Raw genomic sequence first — 17,675 nt, 5'->3', positions numbered from 1 at the left:
TACCGTTAATATGAGTCCCAAAAGGCCCAGTAAAAGAGTTGAGGTATAGGTGGATCCTACTTTTGACTTGAGTTATTATTTATTGTCAGCAGTATGAGCACTACGACTTAGCTTCGTTGACGACAAATGATGACCTATCTGTCGTAGCACACATTCTTGAAATTGTTGCCGCAGCAATTATGTCCTCTTTTCACAGTTTGCCCCATTCTTGAAATGATCGGCAGTGTCCGCCAAGCTCTCCGTGGAACTCGCTACATGTTGCTCCACGATTTGATCGCCCTCGGACTCATCCTCGTCACATTCTCCCTGCACAGCCGTGCAGCCACTGCATGTGCTCTCCCACTCACACCACACTGCATGGTGCGGCCACTGCTCGAGCAGGGCCGGCCATGATCGAAACATCCCAATCCTCCACCCACGCACGGCATGGGCTCGCGCTATCATTTCCCTTCCCATCGCAGCAACAGGCGAGACCGCTCTTTGCTTGTGCGCGAAGACGAGTGCCGCGGAGTCCCTCCCATGGACTGGACCAGCGACAGTGCACGCCTATGCATCGGCATGGGATCGAATCTCTTTGTTGGTAGCATGGCACCGAGCATCATCGCTTTGCTTCATTCGTATCATCATTAGTCTCTGTGATCTTTTCCTCTTTCTCTCTATTTAAGTGTCTCCTCTCCTCTGTTTTGGTGATCCTGACCCGAACGCTTTGCCCCCTCTGTCCCTGCGAGCAGGTATGCACCGTCCCAATTTGTTTGTGCCCTAGAGATATTCTATGGAAGGTCTGAGTTATATATTTGCATGTTGTTCCAGAAGACAGGTTTGACAATTGGAATACTTAGCATTAGTTCTTCTTCTTGTTGGTGGAGATTGAGATGAGCATCGTGACTTCTATCTTTAGTTTACATAATCTGTGCACGATTAGTCTATGCCAACTTCACCCTCTTGTTTATGGTGAAAATTCTACTTGAGCTGCCGTCGCGTAGATCAACATGTGGACCTTCAGAACTGATATTTAGTCTATTTGCAGGCGAAATGGTCCCGTCTTTATCCCTGATGCTGATGGTTGTGCAGTTTCTGATGGCGCAAGTACATCCATACGCATACACCTCGATGAAGAGACGGACTTACATAGTCCACATGGATGCCACTAAGATCGCAGCTCTCGACGACTCCCTCGGTGGAGCCAACAGATGGCCCCAAGCCGTGCTCGACTCCCTCTCGCTTTCGCGCGGAGAGGGAGACGCAGAACCGGCACCTCAGCTACTATACGTCTACGACACTGCCCTCTCCGGGTTTGCTGCCACACTGTCGGCCAAACAAACGGAGTCCCTTCGACAGCTCGATGGAGTCCTCACGGCATACCCTGACGAGTTGATCCATCTCCATACCACGCACAGCCCGGACTTCTTAGGCCTAAACCCTGGCAAAGGCCTCTGGAGCTCGCGCAACTTAGCTTCCGACATCGTCGTCGGTGTGATCGACACTGGAATTTGGCCGGAACATGCTAGCTTCATCGACACCGGTTATTCCGGCGTCAACCTCAGTCGATGGAGAGGCGCTTGTGAGGCCGGCAGAGGCTTTTCCGCCAGCAACTGCAACAGGAAGCTCGTCGGCGCCCGGGCCTTTTGGAAAGGTTATGAGGCCGTCGGAAGCAGGATAAACGAGACTAGCGAGTACCGGTCGGCTAGGGACTCGCAAGGGCATGGCACCCACACTGCTTCCACTGCGGCCGGCAACATCGTCGTCGGTGCAAGTCTTCTTGGCAACGCCAAGGGCTCAGCGAAAGGGATGAGGTATACTGCTAGAGTTGCAGCCTATAAAGCATGCTGGAACTCAGGTTGTGCCAGTTCGGACATACTAGCTGCAGTGGATCGAGCGGTGGCGGACGGGGTCGACGTTCTGTCTCTCTCCCTTGGCGGTGGATCTCGAGAGTACTACTCCGACAGCGTCGCCATTGCTGCCTTTGGGGCTGTCCGCAAAGGCGTGTTCATCTCCTGCTCGGCCGGTAACTCAGGCCCTTACGAGTCCACCGTGAGCAACACTGCCCCGTGGATCATGACAGTCGCTGCGAGCTACCTCGACCGACGGTTTCCGACTTCAGTGAAGCTCGGCGATGGCCGTACTTTCGAAGGTGCGTCTCTTTACGCGGGGAAGCCTACGGAACTTGTACCGATCGTCTACGGTGACACCGCCGGCGGGCGAGGGGCGCGGTTCTGCATTGCCGGTTCCCTCTCGTCGAAGCGTGTGATGGGAAAGATGGTCCTCTGTGATCGAGGCCTCATCAGCCGGACGGAGAAGGGCGAGCAAGTTAAGCTCGCAGGAGGCGTTGCGATGCTCTTGTTGAACTCCGAAGAGCAAGGAGAAGAGCTATTCGCCGATCTACATGTTCTGCCCGCCTCATCTTTAGGGGCTGCCGCCACCACGGCCATCAAAAGCTACATCGCTTCGTCGAAGACGCCTACTGCCATGATCACCTTCAAGGGCACGGTTTATGGCAAAACTGCGCCAATGATGGCTGCATTCTCGTCGCGAGGGCCGAGCTTGGTCGGACCAGACATCATAAAGCCCGACGTTACGGCACCAGGCGTGGCCATATTAGCGGCATGGCCATCTTCTGTGAGCCCTTCTCTTGTCGACAGCGATCAAAGGAGGGTTAACTTCAACATAATCTCCGGCACCTCCATGTCTTGCCCACACGTAAGCGGGCTTGCGGCACTCCTCAAATCATTGCACCCCGATTGGCCTCCGGCAGCCATAAGATCAGCACTGATGACCACTGCTTTTTCTGTAGACAGCCAAAATGCTTCTATCATTGACGTGAGCACTGGACTGCCGGCGACGCCATTCGTTCTGGGATCCGGTCATGTCGACCCAGAGAAAGCTTCCAAACCAGGCCTGATCTATGACATTGCCCCAGATGACTACCTCAACTATCTCTGTAGCTTGAAGTACACTCCCCAGCAACTGGCAACTTTCGCGGGGAAGAAGTACAACTGCCCCAAGAACAAGATCATTCGAGCACGGGACTTGAATTATCCTTCGTTCTCGGTGCTATTTGACAGTGGGAGAAAGAAAGCTACTCTGACACACACAAGGACGGTGACCAACGTGGGGCAGGCGCCGTGCGGATACACAGTGAATGTACGCGAGCCACAGGGCGTGAGGATTACGGTGAAGCCGAAGGTGTTGACCTTCAACAAGGTTGGGCAGAAGATGAGGTACATGGTGACGTTTTCTACTGTAGGTGGTCATGGTTCTGCTTTTGGGGAGTTGGCATGGGTAGGTGACGACGCTACAGTTCGCAGTCCTGTCACAGTGACATGGCAATAGATGGCTAGGGATTTCTATTAACGTTTTGGCGAAGATTATAAAACGTGGATATGTATAATCGATATAACATATGACGATATACGATCTGATGTCATAATTAATCCATTTTATTGATATGGGTGATGGTTACATCAGTAGACATTTATCAATCATAGGAAGGTTTTTTTTCCTCCTCTCTAAGATTATTTTCAATCAATCCTACTGTCTTTCACTGTCGTATGATATTAATTTTCTTGATAATATTATTTTATCCCAAAACTGAAAGTTTCTAAATGAGATATAATTTAATTTATGTTCTTGACACAAATGGGTGTGTCCATATCACGTCTTTGAAATGAGAGCAACAACCAGCGAACACGTGGGCTTGGTCCTATCGTGCCTTTAATCAATCTGCCCATCTTTTCGTACAATATATATCAACCCTTCACGTTCCTCGTAACCACTCTCTGCATCGATCCACCGGACGCTCTCCAGCTTGTCATCCCATCTGCGTGCACAGTGAACTCGTGCTAACCACGTGTCGTATAATAGAGACATGTATAGGAATTGCGGACCCCAGAGAGTATATTGATTTAAGTAGGACGATTTCTATAGAAAATATCTACATTTAGAATATTTTTCAATTAGTATATCTCATTTTATTTTTAAATAGTATCTTTTGTTTAAAAAAATACTTAAATTACTTCATAAAAATATTTTCACCAATGTTTTGACTTGTTCCAATGCTTTGACCATCATAATAAAAATACTTTAAAATTTACTTGAAAATACTATAAATGATATAAATAGACTTCTAACCTTAATCAAATTAATTATAAATTTAAAAATATAATATTATAATTATTAATAAGTAATGACAACCAAAGAGACATGTATAAAATCACTTATAGTATTTTTAATAATATTAATAGTATTTTTAGTTAATTAATAAAAAATTATTATTAATATTATTAAAAATTAATATAAATGAATTAAATAAAAAAAATATTATAATAATTAAAAATGATAAAAAAAATTAATTAAAAAACTTGTAAAGAATATTTTAGGTATTTTTTTTAAAAAAATATTATTTAAAAAATAAAAAGAAAATTTTTTTTAAAAAAAAATCCAAAAATATAGATATTAGGATGACTACGGTAAGTAGCATCCGTCGGTAAACAGCCGTCTTCTGACTTTGGTCTGGTTAAGGCGACGTAAACATCTGCCACTGTTCTCGGCGAATCGATTCACTCGACGGCTTTTTCTTGTCGGTTCTTGATTGGCGAAAAGTCGTGATCGCCGGGTGAAGGCGTGGGCGACTCCGCCCTGCCGATTCGGACATCGCACCCGGGCTTTCTCGGCCGTCGTGGCGGCGTGCGGATGAATAAAGATCATCGCGTTCAAGACCAACTCCAATTCGTCGTGCCTTCCCACCTTCCCTTCTTCTCGAGGAGGAGAAGGTAAACTCACGCCATCTTCTCAACCACCGACTTTCCTCTTGCTTCTTCCTCACGCGTAAATTGATTCAGACCGGCGTCTCCTCGCCCTCTTTCTTCTGGCCCAAGAAAGCGATCAAGAAGCCGGAGCAGCAGAGCACTGCGTGGTGGGAGAAGCAGAGGAAGAAGAAGTCGATGGATAATCCGTATCCTTACTCTCCGTACGGCTACCCAAATCATCCTTCTCCACCTCCTCCCGTCCCCAACCCATACCAAAGCCCGTACCAACCTCCACCGCCTTATCTCTACCCTTCCAACTCCTTCCCGTCCCCACAAGACCCGCAACCGCAATTCAACCACTCCGGCTCCTTCCACTACCTTCCACCGCCGTCGTCGTCCTACCCTCCTCCTCCGCCCCCTTCGGTCGCCCCGCCGATCTATTCTTACGATCCCTACTGCACTCCCCAGAACAATCCCCACCCTTACATCTACCCCCACTCTCTTCCCTACGACCCCAATTCCTCCGGCTTCCACCACACCGCTTCCTCCTCCCACCATGAGCCATCCGAGCATGCTGTCCTCTCCGCTCAATCCTCCATCTCCTCCTCCTCCTCGTCGATCTACCCCATTGACGATCTCCTCGCGAACGTCCGCCTCTCCGATCAGTCCTCCGGCGCGCCCCCGGGCTCGGTTTCGTCGCATCACCGCCCGGGTGTTGACGGTTACCAGCGACAGTCCTCCTCCTCCGGGGGTTTCTCGCCTTATACGCCGGTCTCCGCGCCGCCGGCGGCTTCCTTCGGCGTGTCGCAGCACGGGGCGATCGTGCCGTTCGTTGGAACGTCGCCGTCGAAAGGCCGGGCGTCGCTGAAGGTTCTGCTGCTTCATGGGAACCTCGACATCTGGGTGATGGACGCCAAGAACCTCCCCAACATGGACTTGTTCTCCAAGACCTTGGGAGACCTTCTTGGTCCTCGGATTACGGGCACCATAACCGGCAAGGTGGAGCAGATGACCTCGATAACCAGCGACCCGTACGTGACCATAACAGTGTCTGGTGCGGCTATTGGTAGGACATATGTGTTGAGTAACAGCGAGAACCCTGTCTGGATGCAGCATTTCAATGTTCCGGTAGCGCATCATGCCGCCGAAGTGCAGTTCGTGGTCAAGGACAGCGACGTTCTCGGAGCGCAGCTCATCGGCGTGGTTTCGATCCCAGCAGAGCAGATCTACTCCGGTCAGAAGGTGGAAGGGGCTTACCAAATTCTGGGTCCCAACGGGAAGCAATGCAAGCCTGGCTGTGTCTTGAGGTTATCGATACAGTATATACCAATGGAGAGGCTCAGCATTTACCATCAAGGAGTTGGCGCTGGTCCTCACTACTGTGGCGTGCCTGATACCTATTTTCCTCTCAGAAAAGGTGGGAAGGTCACGCTTTATCAGGATGCTCATGTGCCTGATGGTTGTCTTCCGGACCTAAGGCTGGGAAATGGGATGCATTACGAACATGGCAAGTGTTGGCATGACATCTTCAATGCAATAAGCCAGGCTCGCCGTTTGATATACATTGTTGGTTGGTCAGTTTTTCACACAGTCCAGCTCGTAAGAGGTCCTGACGGTTTGTCATTTCCTATCCTTGGGGATCTACTGAGATCTAAATCACAGGAAGGAGTGAGAGTGCTTCTTCTAGTATGGGATGATCCGACATCTAGGAACATCCTGGGCTTTCGAACAGTAAGATCCATTCTGTTTCCTTTAAGTTGCCTTATGTCTACATAACTTGTATGCTTCAAGTGTTAAAGCATTTCAGGTACTATTTATTAATAGATGATTAATATGCTATAGCCAGAAAACACTTGTGAGGTTTGTATAACAATGGTATCCTAATAGGTTCATATTCTGCTCTACAACATAATAAGAAATATATTTGTATGACTACGACCTTTTTCTTATGTGTCAACTATCTTCTTCATGACTCCTGGCAAAATCTGACTCTTGAACGTGCCTTCAGCTTCCATATTTCTGTCCCTGTCGATGGAACACCACCCTCATTAATCTTTGTCTTCGACTAATGTAATTAATCTTCATATTGTTTTTTTCCAGTTTCAAGAAAATTGATTTCAAAATCATAGATGAAAACTTTTCTTTGAATCTTTGCATTACAGTTACTTTCATTAAGAGTTAAACCTTAACCTAATAGTTTGACACTCATAGGAAATTCTGTAATTGCGGGAAAATTTCCATGGCTTTCAATTGTGAGGCTGTACGCCTAATAGTGAGATTAGATATTCTCTTTCTTTTAATTTTGATTCAAAGAAAGATATTATCGTTTCTGATTTAATCAACTGGAACTGCAACCTTCTGGAAATGTAGTTTCTCATTCAGATAAGCTTATGTTGGAATCTTGTTTCTTGTGCATGATGATGGTTTGGAGCAAAGGATCATGTATACTGATGCTATGTTTAATGTGTGTATCGTCAGATCTTTTTTGTTTTTTGCCAATTAGTTAACTTTCAAACTCCCATTGTGATCTGTTATGGTGCTCTAGCTTCTGTAGGTTTTTATTAAAAATCACTTGATCTTTTTCTCACAAGAGTGGCATATGCAGAATGGCGTAATGGGAACCCGTGATGAGGAGACTCGTCGTTTTTTCAAGCACTCTTCAGTGCAGGTGCTGCTTTGTCCTCGCTCAGCTGGTAAAAGACACAGCATTGTAAAACAACAGGTTCCTACCCATCATTGATTTATTTCCTTGATCATTGCACGGAAATTGTTATTGTCAGGTCTATTTTTGTCACTCTGTTGTGCTTGGTGTATATATAGCTCCCAAATCATTTATATTATTTCTTACTCCAAGAATTTGGCAAATGTAAACTATTGAAAATATGATTTTAGTCATGGCTTGCTGTTTTGTCGAATGGGGTTGTGCAACATCTTTTTTCACGTGACATGCTGTGTGTGTCACCACATCTCTGTTCGTGGCATAGTTAAAAAACTGGCCTGGTCATGTGTTGGTATATCATAGCAAGAGATGGCAAATTTTGGCATGGCTCAACTACAAATGTTGTGACACAAATATTTTGTAGAAGACTTGTGAATCAATTGAATGTTCTACAAATCTGCATAATTGTCTCACACGAAGAATAAAAGATATTGTGGCCTCTCTGAACATATTATGTGGAGATACTGATTTTACTTTCCTTGATATCAGGAAACAGGAGCTATCTATACTCATCATCAGAAACAAGTGATTGTGGATGCTGATGCTGGTAATGGCAAAAGAAAAATAATAGCATTTGTTGGAGGGCTTGATTTATGTGGCGGGCGATATGACACTCCTAAACATTCTTTGTTCAGGACACTGCAAACACTGCATAAGGATGACTATTATAATCCTAATTTTGTGGTAACTTCTCAACATTCTTTATGTTGATAACAGTTTTCATCTTGCTGATTATTTTGCTCATATGGATTGACTTCTCTTTTGCTATTTTATTAAACTAATTGGCAGTTCATACTGTGAAGGCAGAATTTAATAAATTACATAATCAGTAGCAGTTTAGAACACCTGAAAGGAGGGAAAAGGAAAAGCAACTGTACTGTTGGAAAGTGGTTTGGTAGGTAGCTACAATGATTCAGTTGTTGTGACAAGAGACCATAGTTCCAATACAAAATGGATGGTTCATTGCGCAAGGCTCTCACCAATGTGGCATTTGAGGAGAGTAAATCTTAGCATAGTAGCTTCACTCCAATTTGAGAGGCTATCTCCACAACTCGAACCTTGATCACCTAAGTCGCGAACAAGCAACATAATCATGATACCCAAGTTATGAACAATGAATAATTCTAATTTTTATTGCTAAAAACAAGATGGATTGGCAAAATTAATGTGATTATTAGATTTCTATAAACAAGATGGATTGGCTTATGCTTCATGTTTGAAAGCTTCTCGTTGACAATCCCAAATTTTTCTGAAAGAGCTTGAATTTTTTTTTCTCTTTTTGTAGTGAATTCCTCACAATCATTCATGTGTCTGAAGACCTTAAAAGCTACCTACGTATCATCCTGGATGAAATTAAACTCTCCTGACCTTGTCCAAAATAAGCAAGTTTTAAACAGCAGTAGAACTCTTAATGTTGAACAAGCCAACATAGTTCAACATCAAATCTAATTTCTAGTTAGAAGTCAGCCCAAGAATTCATAATTCTTATGTCAATTATTCATAGAAAATAACACAGAAGTAGATTGCACATTTTCAAAGAGGACAAGACAACAATAAGTTAGTGATCTCAATTGAAGCAGTGCCTCAATCAACAGAAAGTTACTTTTTTACCTTAGCTGAGGCTGCTAAGCGTTTATAATTCTGGTTGTCCTACAATGAATTGTCAGCACGTCAAGCTGGTACCTCTACAATTTATATATAACTGTTAGCCCATTGTTAATCTCATCTACTATAACCCAAAAAGGCGTCTAAGATACAGCATCATTTCTTTATATGATTTATCATGAAAATTATGTCAAAATAAATGAAATATAGACTTAGGAATTTAAAACACAACACTTGAAACCTGCATAATCTCAGCTTAAACCTGAGTAGTTTAAGCTGCTTCTTGGTTTTGTCATATGTAGTTCTTGAATCTTGATTTTGTTTGTGTTTTTCATGATGAAACATGAACAATTAATCCATGCAACACTATTATAATTTGCTTGTTGTAAGTGTGGATAATAAATTTTAGTCTATCAAATGTTTCCTTGTAGAATTCTGATGACAGCGGTCCAAGAGAACCATGGCATGATTTGCACTCTAAGATTGATGGTCCAGCAGCTTATGATGTTTTGAAAAATTTTGAGGAGCGTTGGTTAAAAGCTTCAAAGCACCATGGGATCAAAAAATTGAAGAAATCATCAGATGATGCATTGCTCATTATTGAAAAAATCCCAGATATTTTAAGGGTTGATGATTTGTTATTCATGAATGATAATGATCCGGAGACTTGGCATGTTCAGGTGGTATTGTGCTAGTTACTTCCTGAAGTTTTCAAATGAGTATTTGTTTAATGACATTTACATTTCCTTTGTCGAAATTGCAGATTTTCCGATCCATTGATTCAAATTCAGTGAAAGGTTTTCCTAAAGATCCAAGAGATGCTACTAAAAAGGTATATATCGTCTTCATCAATCAATGAACTCTTGCTTTGAAATCTGAATAGTTACCGGTCCTGCTATCTTGTCACAACAAATACGAAAACTTCTGTCCAACAGAACCTCGTTTGTGGGAAGAACGTACTGATTGACATGAGTATCCATAGAGCTTATGTTCATGCCATCCGAGCTGCCCAACACTTCATTTACATTGAGAATCAGTACTTCCTGGGATCATCATTTAATTGGGATTCAAACAAAGACTTAGGTAAGCATCAACATGGCTTATAATCAAGTATTTGATTCAGAAGCATGCCTTGTTATATGCAAAAACAAATTTCACGGAATACATTGTACTACAACAATAGAAAGCAAACTTATTTGCCCTTTATTAAAACAGACATCGGATATTCTGATAGAGAACTGAAGCTTATTAATTTACATAATTTACAATCTGCTACAAAATTCTAATTAGATAAAATTAGTTTTATAGCTTGTTTCGGATTTTGCACTGTCTTTTACACTGAATATAATGAGATATTTTATATGTTCTCTTATGGGTTTTTAAATTACTTGTCACCAGTAAGTTACAATATTCAACTATTAAGGATTTGATTGAGATTGCTAAGGATTTCAATTGAAAACAAATTAATGGGAATGAAAGTGTAATCGGTCATCTAGTTATAATGCTTCAAATGGTCTTCAGCAGTCAGGATCAAGCTGTCAATTATGCTGCAGTAGGTACAATTATCTAATTTGTTAAATGAAATATCTACCAGCATTTATGATGCCACAGAACTTTGTGTGGACTGTAGCAGACTTTCTTGTGACGTTATTTTTCTCGGTTGATAATTTTAGAAGAAATGGAGGGTTTTTGCAATGGGGCTCCAAAATATTAGTTGCTAAAATCGGTGTGCATAAAACTTTTGAAGTTGGATGTAGCCTACTTGTGTTAGATCATTAGTCCTTCGAGAAATTGGAGTTCATGCCTTTGCTTTTTCATGTTTCTGGATTTTGGGGTCCTTATTAGTGATCATGCTGCAAAAGCACTAGAATCATATATCATCAAATCTCTGAAAATATCCTTGCTTGCTGAAACAAAGGCAGTCGACTGTGGTAAACTTTCTGAAAATATCCAAACTTGTCAATAGACCAGAATATACTTTTTTTTGTCCAAAATTACATAGGAACATATTTGGGTACCTAGACAATGTTGTGATGCTGTACCTGACTGATTTTGTCATTATTCAAGCATGACATTCTTTTGTCATCACTATACATGTCTGATTTTTCATGATCAAAATTTGTATTTGTAATTTAATAAGCAATATATTAAAAATATTAATTATGATTATGATGTAATTTATTGTCAGTATCTCGAGGAATTAGATGATGAATCGAGGTAATCATCATTTGCTGACTAGATATCTCCAAGTTTTTGGGTGAAAATATGTATTGACTTCACCGATAACTTTAGCATTTTAGTTTTTTCTTTTAAACTCTGTTTATCTGTATTTTTTACAATTTTCTATTCAGTCTTTGCCTTTAGCATCTAAAAATGTGGCATAGAAATTGAACTTTTAAGTGCAACTTCTAGTATCTTGCTTGTATTCAGTATTCTAGTACCTTCAGGTTGCCAACCACACATCGGAATATGCAAACTTGTCAAACTCAATATGCTTCTTTGCTAGTTTTACAAGCACATATGTCAAATATGATTTCATAATGTTGATTGCTTTATACAGTTGTTTAGATCAATTATATTTGTGCACAAGTCATTGAGACAAAATTTCTGTTTCCAAGGATAACACTATGTATAAACCTTACATTGGTGTGATCCTTATGTAAATGGCGATGATTTCTTTTTAGTTCCTTGTGATTCCTTGTATTGATCCCATGCAGACAATTTGTCTATGAACTTCATGTTGATTCCTTCGTGATCTTTGACTTGTAAAATGAATTTTGCTCTTATAGGTGCTAATAATCTGATACCAATTGAAATTGCTCTCAAAATTGCTAACAAAATCAGAGCAAAGGAGAGGTTCTCTGCATATATTGTTATCCCCATGTGGCCTGAGGGTAATCCAACTGGTGCTCCTACACAAAGGATTCTGTTTTGGCAGGTTAGGATCTATGTACTTTGAATTAGATTGTGCATCATAAACCTATGATGGTTGTGCAAATTAGCCATAGAATAAGAATTTTTAGTTTTCTGATGTTTTTAGATTAGTCTGGAATTTTCTTTATGATAAGAATGCCCTACATATTTCTTTTCTGTATACCATTATCTCTTTGTAGAATATGATATAGATTGGAAAATTTAGCTTATCATTGATATAAATAACTGTTGATTGTAGCTCTTCACTAGATATCCCTTGGCTATTAGATCTTTATGGATATCAGGGCTTCTCTCATGCTTTTCTTGATAACATTTCATTCATTAATTCACTTGACATGTTTCCATATTGGTTCTTCTGAACATTCATTACTACTTGATTGTACTGATGGATCTCTTATCATTTAATCATGGGACTGATATTGCCTAGCATGATCCTGTATATAACCATGGCTGTCATGCATGTCGGCATGTGCCAGCCAAAACGGTTTTAGCATGCATGGTATTGAGCTGTGCCAACACATGGCTAGGCTAACAGATGAACATTCTTGAAAAGTTGAATGTATTTTGCAAACTCAGTTTTTATTCTCACCTTAATCTGACGAGGATGACCAGTGAATGATTAATAAACAAGGTAGCAGAATTAGTAAGTGAATGTGCATATTTTGCAACTTACCACATAGTTTTCTTACCACATATGATTAAGCAAAGAATGGATTATCTAAGAGCATTTGTATTTGTATAAGCATATGTTGTATTGTGGATTGCTTCAAACTTGGCAATTATATGTGATTTTGATCATATGTTTCTCTTTTCTTGTATTCCTTATATCATCAACCAAGTAACAATGGTTTGGTAATAGAAGAAAATCCAATGCACATGGCTCATTGCCAGGCTGAGAGAACCAGATGTATGCGGCATACAGCCTGCCCAGGGTGTGGAGACAATAACAATTTGAATTTATAATACCCACCTCAGTATGGAGAACTTTATTCTTGCATGAAGGCTTGCCTTCTAATGGTAACTTAGTAATAATATATACTAAGGAAGAAAGGAATATTTTTGTTTGAAATGTCATTATCAATTTATTTATTTATTTTTCTGCTGTATACAATATGCATCTTTTGGTGTTCCTCAAGCTGCATGTTAAATGTATTTACATCCTTTCCATGTTTTTAGTTACAAGTGATGATATTTTTGACCTTAACTTGAGAATTGCATTTATGTTATTGTTGACATGGTTTTTGCTGATCACTGCAGAAAAAAACTATGCAAATGATGTATGAGACGATCTACACAGCCTTGAAAGAAGTTGGTCTTGAAAATACGTATGAGCCACAAGATTATTTGAACTTCTTTTGCCTTGGTAATCGTGAAGTTCCAGATGTAAACAATTCAAGTCGGAATGTAGAAACCTCTCCTCAAGTAACTCCCAGCTTTTATTCTTATCAGAAACTTACAGTTCATGTTGCTGATTATATTTTCCTATTCACAACTCCGCAAGCATGGTTCTATTTGATGGCATTAAGTGGTAAAAGTAGTGAATTTGATGTGTTAGCTTAATGATCATCTTTTTTAAAATTTTTTAAGAGCCTAATGATCATCTTAGTTTGCTAATTATATACGAAAAGTTTTATCAAGTGGTTCGTTTACCAGACTAGTTAGGATCACAATTCCCACAGAATAATGCATCCTCATTGTATTATATAATGGCCCATTTTGTTGCATGATCTTTAGAAATAAAATCCTACTGATTTGATGATAGATAGAACTCAATATTTGCTAAGAGCTGACAATTGCATGCACTCCTAACTCCTGAATAGAATCTGCATCAGATAGAAAGCAATTATCCAGAATCTAACAGAACAGTTATAACTTCTTCAGGCGCTTGCCAAGAAGAACAGACGCTTCATGATCTATGTGCACTCAAAGGGTATGATAGTGGATGATGAGTATGTGATACTGGGATCAGCAAACATCAACCAGAGGTCCTTGGAAGGTACCAGGGACACTGAGATTGCAATGGGTGCGTACCAACCTCAGCATACACAGGCAAGAAGGCTCTCTAGTCCTCGTGGACAGGTATGGATTATAATTCTAAATCTAGTTGTTTCACTATCACATCCCTAAGTTAAGTATACCTCTTCTAATGTTTACGGTCATTTATGCATGCTGTAGGCCTATTTCATTACCAAAACAATTGATTATCCGTTGGTACACTGGGCACTTAATTTTAGAAGGTTGCATTTTGTTTTTCAATTAATCTGTTTCATCAGCTACTTCACCATTTTTAACTTAAGATCATCTTCTAAACCTTCTGCTGGGTCTACATGGGGCTTTCACGCCTTTCTTCAAGCTAGATAGTATATTTAGATAATCAATTATGTCATCGATTTGATTGGTGGTTGGTCAAACATGCAGATTTTTGGTTATAGAATGTCGCTGTGGGCTGAGCACATTGGAACTATAGAGGAATGTTTTAACCATCCGGAGAGCCTTGAATGCATGAGGCGAGTTCGTGACATCGGTCAGTTTAACTGGAGCCAATACGTGGCCAATGAGATTACTGAAATAAGGGGCCACCTACTAAAGTATCCAGTGGATGTCGATAGGAAAGGCAAGGTGAAACCTCTTCCTGGACACGAGACATTCCCAGACATTGGTGGCAACATCTGTGGGTCATTTTTTGCCATTCAAGAGAATCTTACTATATGATTTTGTTTTCACAATGATGCGGACCAACCACTTCATCGCTGGGCTAGATTTTCGGTTGCCGATGTAGATTGTTATGTACAGCAGGAGACCATGAATATTTTGATTATTTTCAGCCACATTCCCCAGCATCCTTGTACAGGATCAACAAGGTCTGACTGTTTGTATATGCCACCGAAGATTGACTTGATAGAGATGAAACATTGTATACCGATCCGATATGGTGGGTTCACACACTATAATGTTTCTGTGTATGTATGCTTTATGTATCTGTACAGAGCCACTTCATGATAGGCCACTATAATTATCGTACGTTACCAGTTGCATGCCACTAGTTTTGTTGCAGATGCGACTTCTTCAAATGTTGCTACAGTTGCAGCATGTGTGAATTGTTTTGTTGTAATGCATGTCATTTTCTTTCTCAACTATCATATTAGGTTTTCTTAGGCCTAAAGCATTTTATGTGCTGACAGTATGATTGACATCTGAGTTAACACGACATGATTCAAATTGGAGAGCACAAGAGTGTCTAAGGAGATGTTCAAGGTGATCTTGAGGTGGTATATGTACCAAAACCGATGTTGGAAGAATTTTTTTTTTTACTTACCTCTTCGACGTTTAAATTAATCATCGAGGATTTAATTGGTGTTATTTTTTTTTTTTTTTTGAAGAGAGCCCCCTAACACGAGGGGGTTAGTTTTTATATTTGATATCGGAGGGGACAAGCTGTAATTGCCCCAATGTCTCCTTTTGGTATTTTCTCCACGTGGGCGACATCGAGGAGATAGTCTCGAATGATCTGCCTTAGACTGTTGTCCACGGGGGAACACAGGTAAAGGGTGACTTGGACTTTTTCCTTCCATGATAGCTTTCGCGTGATGCTTAGGTGTCGGATGATGATTGGTCGTTAATATATTCTCTATCATTTGTCCTTCCCGAAGGCATGTTTCGATGCTCTTGCAAGAGGGGTTCAAAATACGACGTTTAGTTCATCCGACATGAGAGCGTTCGAGATCTCCTCTCGCATGTCGGGTTTTCCCAACTAACGCCTCGTGTGATGGCGGAGATCAGGTGTTCCGACCTCCATGTCTCGAGCGAAGGCAAGGGTCAAGTGTCCCAACCTTCGTGCCTTGGGTGGAGGCGAGGGTCAGGTGTCCCAACCTTCATGCTTCGCATGACGATAGAGGTCAAGTTTCTCGACCTCCGTGCCTCTTGTAGAAACGGGGGTTGGGCATCGTGACCTCCACACCTCATGTGATAGGGGAGGTCGGGCTTCCCGACTTCCTATGCCTTTAGTGGAGGCAGAGGTCGAGCGTCTCGACCTCCTCATCTCGGGCGGAGGCAAGGGTTAGGCATCCCGACCTCCACGCCTTGGGTGAGGACGGAGGCGAAGGTCGAGAGGCCTAAACTCCTTACCTCTTGCGGAAGCAAGGGTCGGGCTTCGCCTTGGGCAAGGACGGAAGCGAAGGTCGTGAGACTTGACCTCCTTGCTTCTTGTGATGGTGGAGGTCAAGCTTCTCGACCTTGGTGCTTTTGCAACGATGGAGGTTGGGCTTCCTTTCCTCTGTGCCTTTGGTAAAGGCAGAGATCAGCATCCCGACCTCTTTGGGAAGGGTCGAGCATCCTGACCTACGCACCTCAAGTAGAAGTTGGGGTAAGGCATCTCGACCTCTACGCCTCTTATGGAAGCGATCAAGCTTCCCAACCTCAACGCCTTGGGCACATTTCGCCCTACGCCTCCGCCTTAGCAGATTTCTTATCACGCGGGACGGGTTTTCCCAACTCACACGTCTCTTGCACATTTTGGCTCGTATCTTTGCCTTTGCAGATTTCTTCTCACGTGGGTCGGATTTTTTTGACTAACGCATCTCAAGTATATTTGGACTGTGCCCCCGCCATGGCAGATTTTTTCTCATGCGAGTTGAGTTTTCTCGACTCATGCATCTCAAGCACATTTAGATTGTGCCTTCGCTATGGCAGATTTCTTCTCACTGGGATAGATTTTCCTGACTCGCGTCTCGAGTACATTCAACATGTGCCCTTGACATGACGGATTTCTTCTCACGCAAGATGAGTTTTCCTAACTCACGTGTCTCGGGCACATTTGGACTGTGCCTCGGTTGTGATGGATTTCTTCTCAAGCAGGATGAGTTTTTCTAACTCGCGTCTTTATTTGGACAGTGCCTCCGCCATGGCAAATTTCTTCTTACATGGGTCAAGCTTTCTCAACTCATGCATCTCGGGCATATTTGGATTATGCCTCTGTCATGGCGAATTTTTTCTCACAGGGGTAAGATTTTCTCGACTAACGCATCTCAAGGACATTTGGACTATGCCTTTGCTGTGGCAGATTTCTTCTCATGTGGGTTGGGTTTTCTCGACTCATGCATTTTGGGCACATTTGGACTATGCCTTTACCATGGCAGATTTCTTCTCACATGGGTAGGGTTTTCCTAAGTCACGCATCTTAGGCACATTTGGATAGTGCCTCCGTCACGACGGATTTCTTCTCACACGAGATAGGTTTTTCCAACTCATGCGTCTCGAGCACATTTGAATTGTGCCTCCACTATAACGGATTTTTTCTTACGTGGGTCGGGTTTTTCTAACTCACACATGTCGAGCACATTTGGACTGTGCTTTTGCCATGACGAATTTCTTCTCATGCGAGTCAGGTTTTCTCGACTCACACATTTTGGGCACATTTAGACCGTCCCTCCATAGTGGCGAATTTCTTCTCACTCGGGTCGGGTTTTTTCAACTCATACGTCTTGGCACATTTGGACTATGCCTCCATCGTGGCAGATTTCTTCCCACGCAGGACGAGTTTTCCTAACTCACGTGTCTCGGGCGCATTCGACCTTTGCCTCTGCCATGACAGATTTCTTCTCATGCAAGACAAAATTTTCCAACTCACACATTTCGGGCACATTTGGATTGTGCCTCTACCGTGGCAGATTTCT

The 17,675-nt window shown here is 42.1% G+C and overlaps 2 protein-coding genes across 3 annotated transcripts; both read left to right on the top strand.

Moving 5' to 3' along the window:
* The first annotated feature begins 229 nt into the window (after nucleotides 1-229).
* LOC135619342 (subtilisin-like protease SBT1.1) lies at nucleotides 230-3,428 on the top strand. The gene is made up of 2 exons (XM_065121261.1): nucleotides 230-731; nucleotides 1,028-3,428. The coding sequence occupies exon 2, from the start codon at nucleotides 1,033-1,035 to the stop codon at nucleotides 3,328-3,330; it is 2,298 nt and encodes a 765-aa protein (XP_064977333.1). The 5' UTR covers nucleotides 230-731; nucleotides 1,028-1,032; the 3' UTR covers nucleotides 3,331-3,428.
* A 1,133-nt stretch (nucleotides 3,429-4,561) lies between these two features.
* LOC103993201 (phospholipase D gamma 1) lies at nucleotides 4,562-15,043 on the top strand. 2 transcript variants are annotated; one of them, XM_009413171.3, is made up of 11 exons: nucleotides 4,562-4,769; nucleotides 4,839-6,476; nucleotides 7,351-7,467; nucleotides 7,954-8,148; nucleotides 9,501-9,749; nucleotides 9,833-9,901; nucleotides 10,005-10,152; nucleotides 11,859-12,007; nucleotides 13,261-13,425; nucleotides 13,885-14,082; nucleotides 14,422-15,043. In XM_009413171.3, the coding sequence occupies exons 2-11, from the start codon at nucleotides 4,941-4,943 to the stop codon at nucleotides 14,713-14,715; spliced, it is 3,120 nt and encodes a 1,039-aa protein (XP_009411446.2). In that variant the 5' UTR covers nucleotides 4,562-4,769; nucleotides 4,839-4,940; the 3' UTR covers nucleotides 14,716-15,043. The 2 variants fall into 2 exon arrangements, with proteins under 2 accessions (XP_009411446.2, XP_064976801.1); XM_065120729.1 differs by having other exon boundaries at nucleotides 4,568-6,476.
* Nucleotides 15,044-17,675: the final 2,632 nt, after the last annotated feature.

This window comes from Musa acuminata, chromosome BXJ2-8, assembly GCF_036884655.1.
Source record: "Musa acuminata AAA Group cultivar baxijiao chromosome BXJ2-8, Cavendish_Baxijiao_AAA, whole genome shotgun sequence".
NCBI lineage: Eukaryota > Viridiplantae > Streptophyta > Magnoliopsida > Zingiberales > Musaceae > Musa > Musa acuminata.
This window is presented reverse-complemented; position numbering and strand designations above follow the sequence as displayed.

Excerpts from the sequence above, each read along its gene's own strand:
- LOC135619342 (XM_065121261.1), top strand. The coding sequence starts at position 1,033 with ATGGTCCCGTCTTTATCCCTGATGCTGATGGTTGTGCAGTTTCTGATG.
- LOC103993201 (XM_009413171.3), top strand. The coding sequence starts at position 4,941 with ATGGATAATCCGTATCCTTACTCTCCGTACGGCTACCCAAATCATCCT. Across the intron at positions 6,477-7,350 it reads ACATCCTGGGCTTTCGAACA|AATGGCGTAATGGGAACCCG; the intron begins GTAAGATCCATT and ends TGGCATATGCAG. Across the intron at positions 10,153-11,858 it reads GGATTCAAACAAAGACTTAG|GTGCTAATAATCTGATACCA; the intron begins GTAAGCATCAAC and ends TTGCTCTTATAG.